General features: G+C 50.5%; 1 protein-coding gene across 1 annotated transcript; it reads right to left on the bottom strand.

The window, feature by feature from the left end:
- Positions 1-16: 16 nt before the first annotated feature.
- On the bottom strand, positions 17-6,813 carry CNPY4 (canopy FGF signaling regulator 4). The gene is made up of 6 exons (XM_084763219.1): positions 6,571-6,813; positions 3,576-3,702; positions 3,381-3,477; positions 2,362-2,484; positions 1,016-1,133; positions 17-925 (listed from the first exon to the last, which is right to left on the bottom strand). Exons 1-6 carry the CDS (start codon positions 6,683-6,685, stop codon positions 768-770), a joined length of 738 nt encoding a protein of 245 aa, XP_084619345.1. The 5' UTR covers positions 6,686-6,813; the 3' UTR covers positions 17-767.
- Between the last annotated feature and the right edge of the window lie 122 nt (positions 6,814-6,935).

Below are 6,935 nucleotides of genomic sequence, written 5' to 3'. Positions count from 1 at the left end.
GAAATGGGACTCAAACTGGTTCATAAAAAGTTTAATAGCGATATAGAAAATATGGCACCTGTGAAATATGAAATACGCCACATGTCTAGCCCATCAGCCCTGATTCACCGTCTTCCCGTGTCCCGTTCTTGTTTCCAGCCTGACGGTGCGCAGCCTCATGTTTGCAGTGTGTACTGGTTGCTGAGCGCCTCTTTTTGGCCTCTTACTTCGAGGCAGGGTTTTGTGTAGCTCCGTTTGGTCATCTGCCAAGTGGCTGGATCTTCCTGCCTCCGTCTCTCAGGTGCTGAGATTTGGGAGGTTTTGCCGCCACATCAGGTTTTGTGTGGTCCAGCTCACAACGCTGTCCATGCTAGGCAGGCGCTCTACCAACGGAGTTCCATCCCTGGCCCTTCTCCGGCCTCTTGAGACGGTATAAAATCGACTTCTTTAGGAAGCAAAATGACTTCCCCGCAGCTCGTACCATCACTGACAGCATCACAATCGGTGCTGGTGAGGTGAGCCGTAGAGAAACGTTTCAACACCGTCACCCGTACACACCCGGTCAGTTAAGTGGCTGCATGTGGCTCATCTCTGAAGGCGAAACTTGTCCCTGCTCCTCCCCGCTTCCCCTCCTCTCATGATGCCATTCTGGGGTCCCCCCACCCCCACCCCAGGATCATGCCTGAGATCATACGAAAGGGACAGTGACAAGCCTTTAGGGTGGGGAAGGGAGAGCTCAGAGTCTAGAAAGCTCTCTATGGCCCCTCCTTGGGGTTCAAAAGTCAGGGTCAAAGATCTTCTGGGTCATGCCTGGGATTGCCTGAAGTCTTGGTTATTTCCTCCTCCTCCTCCTCCTCCTCCTCTTCCTCCTCCTCCTCTTCCTCCTCTTCTTCCTCCTGCCCATCACCGATCTTCTCCTTTCCAGTCCAAGTTTCCTGTAGACAAGCTAGGTAGAATGAGAGAAAACACTTTCAGGCTCGATGCTGGGCAGAGGGGAAGCTGGGAGAAGAGCAGGAGCCCCGGTCCCCACACGTACCCGTTTCGGAGGCCGGAAGCACATGACCTTCGCAGAGAAAATGCTGTAGGGGCTGCTCCTGGTGGTGGAAGTACCAGTCTCCCACAACCTCTTCGAATTCCTCCAGCATCGTCTCACACTGGGGGAAGAAGAGCAGGAAGAAGACCTGTCCTGATGGGCTTTGGGAGGCCTCTGCGCGGTCACTCCCTGTCTTCCTGCTCTCCTCGCTGCCTTTTGACAGAGGCGGGAGGCCAGACGGTTACACTTGGCTTACTGGATGTGGAATTCTCTTTTCTTTTTTTTCTTTTTTCCAACCTTCACCAGTATCTTTTACTATGGACTAGTGTATCGACCCTGCTGAGTGGCAAATGCCTGTAATCCCAGTTCGGAGGGCTGGAGAGATGGCTCAGTGGTTAAGAGCCCTGTCTGCTCTTCCAAAGGTCCTGAGTTCAATTCCCAGCAACCACATGGTGTCTCACAACCATCTGTAATGTGATCTGATGTCCTCTTCTGGCTTGCAAGCTAACACGCAGGCAGAGCACTGTATACATAATAAATAAATAAATCTTTTTTGAAAATATCACTTCTTGATATGCTTTTGGGCCTGCTTTAAGAAATGGCACAGTCAGAGCCAGGAGTGGTGGCACATGCCTTTAATTCCAGCACTCGGGAGGCTGAGGCAGGCAGATCGCTGTGAGTTTGAGGCCAGCCTGGTCTACAAAGCGAGTCCAGGACAGCCAAGGCTACAAAGTGAAACCCTGTCTCGAAAAACCAAAAAAAAAAAAAAAAGAAAGAAAGAAAGAAAGAAAGAAATGGCACAATTACCATATTTGACAACGTCCCCTTGATAGGGAGACCTGGTGGCCCTCAGAGGAAGCATAGCAGGCTACCAAGAAGAGACTTGATACCCTGTGAGCATACACAGGGGGAGGAGGTCCCCACTAGTCACAGTCATAGGGGAGGAGAGTAGGGGGTAAGTGGGAGGGAGGGAGGGATGGGATAACAATTGAGATGTAATATGAATGAATTAATAAAAAATGATATTTAAAAAAATGGCACAATCAGGCCAGGTGTGGTGGCGCATGCCTTTAATCCCAGTACTCTGGAGGCAGAGGCAGGCGGATCACTATGAGTTTGAGGCCAGCCTGGTCTACAAAGCGAGTCTAGGACAGCCAAGGCTACACAGAGAGACCCTGTCTCAAAAAAAAAAAAAAAAAAAAAAGAAAGAAAAGAAAAAGAAAAGAAAGAAAAACAAATGGCACCGTCCTCACTCTCTGCCTTCTCCCTACTCAGAGATAGGCATCCCCTACATCGAGTCCTAGGATTTAGATCTCACCTCCCTGGGCAAAGTGGTCATTCCGCCCTACCTGCTTCTTGAGCAATGTGACCTCCACGCTGGGCTCGTCCCACAGCTCCAAAGGGATTCCCAGATCCACTGTCACTCCCTTCTGTACTAGGCCTTTCAGTGTCGCCATGGTCTGGCTCTGGCCCTGAGGGATGAAAAAAAACCTTTAATATCAGTCCAGTCCACCACCCCGTCTCTTCCTTCATCACCACATCGGCTTTATCAACTACCGGAAACTGCAGTGTGTTCTCTGAAAGAGTCTTGCCATAATAAGGGGTACCCCAGACTCAGAGGGAGACTGGCAGACAGCCTGTGAGGATCTTGGATGATGATAGGTCTCCCGTTTCTTCTGAGAAACAGGGTCCCGGGCTGGGGAGATAGCTCAGGTGATAAAATGCTTGGGGACCTTAGTTCAGTCCCCAGATCCACATTATAACCAAAACAAGGGGGCTGGAGAAATGGCTCAGAGGTTAAGAGCATCACTTGCTCCTTCCAGAGGTCCTGAGTTCAATTCCCAGCAACCACATGGTGGCTCTCAGCCATCTAATGCCCTCTTCTGTCATGGCGGCGTAGATGTAGGCAGAGCACTGTATACATAATAAATAAATCTTTAAAAAAAAAAAAAAAACCAAAGAGGGCTGGAGAGATGGCTCAGAGGGTTAAGAGCACTGGCTGCTCTTCCAGAGGTCCTGAGTTCAATTTCTAGCCAACCACGTGGTAGCTCCATCTATAATGAGATCTGGTGCCCTCTTCTGGCAGGCACACACATGCAAGCCAGGATGTTTGAGACCAGCCTGGTTTACAGAGTGAGTTCCATGACAGCCAGGGCCACACGAAGACACCTTTTCTTGAAAAATCAAAACCAAACTAAAAAGCCAAGGTGGATGGCTCCAGGGAACGACACCCAAAGTTGTTCTCCGGTCCCTCTACACGCATGCAGGCATGCACGCATGCACGCACGCAGGTGAACATAAAAGGACATATGCAAGACTTTGGGGGAAAAGAATAAAGACAAAGTGCCCTTCCTAAGAAGCAGCTGACCTTGGCATATCTCAGTGAGCCCTTGCGCTCAGCGTGTACACTGTAATCCAGGATCCGCTCACATAAATTCTCCAGAGCCTCCTCCAGCCTCGTCTCCCTGTGGGAACAAGGAAAATAAGACCCCGTGATGTTTCGGGGACCGCTGCAGCTCCTCTGGGGCCGGTTAGAAGGCGGAGACGAGGCACCAAGACTCACGAGCGGCTGTAAAGCACGTGTCTCTTCCTCTTGCCCGTGTCTAGCACGTGCCCCAGCTCCAGCACTTCCCGAGATCGGCCGGTGCGGCTCAGCTCTTCCTGTAGCTCCATGCTCAGCAGCTTACACACTGGTAGGAAGGAGACACCCAAGGCGGGGGATGTCAGATGACAGAAGGCAAGTGACCATACCGGGGGTCACTCTGCCCGTGCTCCAAGGCAGCAGAGCATACAAACATACCCTCTGGAGGCCGAATGACTTAGAAGACATTACTGACTCAATCTCAGGAGCTGCGCGTGACGCTCTTGCTGTGCCTCAGCTCCTTCTCCTCTGAAACGGGGATAAGACTGGGCGTGTCCCTTATAGAGGTGTGACGATGATCACACCGATCACACCTCATCAATATATGTGAAACCCTGAGAGTCATTTCTGGCATCTAGCGAGCACTTGGTGGTCACTCTGATTTTATGTATTGAGCTACTTTCATATGTACTTCCGGGTACAGAGAACATAAAGCCAGCGTGATTTGTCCACGAGACATTGCCAGTGTAGTCTGGGAGTGGGCAGAAGGTGGCGCACACCTTTAATCCTAGCACTCGAGAGCCAAAGGCGGGCTGATCTCCATGAGTTCGAGGCCAGCCTGGTCTACAAATCGAGTCTAGGACAGCCAAAGCTACACAGATTAACCCCGTCTCGAAAAACAAAGAAAACAAAACAAAACAAAACAAAAATAGGCCAGGCGTGATGGTGCACACCTTTAATCCCAGCACTCACGAGGTAGAGGCAGGCAGATGTCTGTGAGTTCAAAGCCAGCCCGGTCTACAAAGGGAGTTCAGGACAGCCAGGGCTGTTACACAGAAAACAAATAAAATGTATATATAAGACAATTACAACTCTCCTCCCTCCACCCCGCCAAAAAGTTGGCTTAGGATCTGAGGAAATAGTTCAGTAAGTAAAGTGCTTGTAAGCCGGAGGACCTGCGTTCAAGGCCTCAGAACCTACATAAAGTGTTAGGCAGTGTGGCCGGCACACGTGATGCCAGTGTTCTGCCATGAGAAGTAGAGACCGCTGGCTTATGTGGTTAACTTCCAGGGGAATGAGAAAACCTGTCTCAAACTACAGGTAGATGTCTCTCCTGAAGGAATGACGCCCGTGGCTGACCTCTGACCTCCACATGTGTGTCATCCAGGTGTACGGACACACACACACACACACACAAGGTCTCTGTTGGACCATAAAGGTAATAAAGCAAGCGTGTCAAGGTTAGTGCCTGTGTTTAGGAAGATTAAGAAGCCCTAGGAGATGCCAGGCAGTGGTGGCGCCCACCTTTAGTCCCAGCACTCGGGAGGCAGAGGCAGGCGGATCTCTGCAAGTTCGAGGCCAGCCAGGACTACACAGAGAAACCCTGTCTCGGCGGTGTTGGGTGGGTGGGGGTGGGAGGATGGGGGGATGGAGAGAGGGGGGCACATGTGCAAATTGAAGTGAGAATTAGAATCAAGTCAAGAGTGACAATGATAATAAATGCAGCTGGGTGTACGGTGAAGTGACAAAGTGTTGTGGGGTCTCCTGAAATCCAACACAACTCCAACACCAGCTCAATGCAGATGACAAAAATTGACTGTAATCAAGCCGCTACTGATCTATCAGGGCTGCAGAACAGACTTGGGAGCTGAACTGCGACCCTGAAGGGACGTTGTACAGCATATTTAAAGGATGAAGCCATAAAGCGAGGGGCAGCAGGGTGGCCTGTAGCACTGTTCAGTCATGTTTTGACATAAGGGGTTGAGCAAGAGAGTTGCCATCGCTCATGATAGGAGAAGGTTCCTTGGCCTGGGAACATGAACTTTGATTGACCCTGCCAGTAAGATGGCGAAGTCAGTCCTTGGGACAGTCTCAGACAGCTGTCTCCTTACAAGTTGTCTCTGAGAGCCCCTGCGGGTGGTGGCGCACACCTTTAATCCCAGCACCTCAGGAGGCAGAGGCAGGTGGATTGATGTGAGTTCGAGGCCTGCCTGGTCTACAAAGTGAGACCACGACAGCCAAGGCTACACAGAGAAACCCTGTCTCAAAATACCAAAACAAAGAAAACAAAACAAGTTGTCTCTGAGATGGCGTGGACTCAAAACAACTGTTTCCGTACAACTGAAGTTATTTTGCTATTGGAAGTCCTTGGCAACCCTAGGGCCCGGGACTTTGAACTTAGTTTTTCCCTCTATGATTAAGTGGAATCTGAAAACAAAATGTTAGTACTTAGAATCAGTTTTTTGTTTGTTTTGTTTTGTTTTGTTTTGTTTGCTTGTTCCCAAACAAACAAACCCAAGGAAAAAGTTAATGTCAGGAAGGCGACAAAACAAGGAACCACAGGGCATTCGGTGACCCGGGCCCCTCACAGATGGGGGACCTTTACTAATGTAGTCAGAGACCGTGCTGTTTACTGTAAAAATCCCTACAGTGCACCCCAACTGCTAAGCCTCACACCGATGGGCAACTTGTAAGTGGTGCAGTTTCTCCAGTCTTTTGTTTATGAGCCTCAGCTGCCGACTTACTCATCTTTAAATCCCCGAAGGGGGTCACCAGGCCTGTAATTTGAGAGCGTCTCTGCCAGGGCGGGGCACAGGATGTTTATAAGGTATGAACATTACACCCCATCCAGGTAGGCTGTCCAGATTTTTAGGTCTGGGGGTTACCAAGAGGGGAGACGCGCTGAGGAAAAGATGCTCCGCAGTCAGCCTGCGTTAAGGTTCTTGAACTACAATTCCCACAATTCATTAGTGTTGCCCAAGCCTGCAAAGAAAAACCTGGCTCCTTCTGGATGTCGCCTGGGAAATGTAGTGCCACTTTAACCCTGATCGCCATTCAAGCGCTACCAAGCTCCAGAAGAACTTCTGTCAAGATGGTCGGGTGACCCATCTATCCGAATTCATCTGCCCCAGGCTAGAGTTAGAGAGTTAGGAGGCAGGATAGGGAGATGCACATAGGAACTGCTCCATTTCTGTACCTTCGCATTTGCTGGGCAAACGTTCTGTGTCATCCTCCTCCTCTTTGGTCCTCCCAGCCCAAGCACCGTAAGCTGCCAGGATGAAAAACAGTATTTCCAGGCGCACAGGTCCCATGACGAAACGCAGTCCGCACAAAAACACAACCACCGTTTGCCTTCAGACCAACTTCTGGAAGGCAGCGGGCCCTTTAAATTTAGACGCAACTCGCAGCAAGCTTTTTTTTGGGGGGGGGGGGGAAACTCCGTGATGAAACCGTCAGCGCATGCTCACAGCTAGCCTGGAAGTGGGTGGAGCGTCATGGCTCTGAGCTTCCCCGCCTCAGTTTTGTGGCGCCTCCTGAAGGTCCTGGCAGCTGGGTAGTGAA

The sequence above is a fragment of the Acomys minous genome, assembly GCF_964271855.1.
Source record: "Acomys minous genome assembly, chromosome: 16".
Lineage (NCBI taxonomy): Eukaryota > Metazoa > Chordata > Mammalia > Rodentia > Muridae > Acomys > Acomys minous.
This window is presented reverse-complemented; position numbering and strand designations above follow the sequence as displayed.

What these genes read in the sequence shown, in the direction of transcription:
- CNPY4 (XM_084763219.1), bottom strand. Translation starts at nt 6,685, where the DNA reads ATGGGACCTGTGCGCCTGGAAATACTGTTTTTCATCCTGGCAGCTTAC. An exon ending in CACGTGCTTTACAGCCGCTC is followed by an intron (nt 3,478 to 3,575) that starts GTGAGTCTTGGT and finishes TTGTTCCCACAG; the next exon opens with GGAGACGAGGCTGGAGGAGG. An exon ending in GCTTCCGGCCTCCGAAACGG is followed by an intron (nt 926 to 1,015) that starts GTACGTGTGGGG and finishes CATTCTACCTAG; the next exon opens with CTTGTCTACAGGAAACTTGG.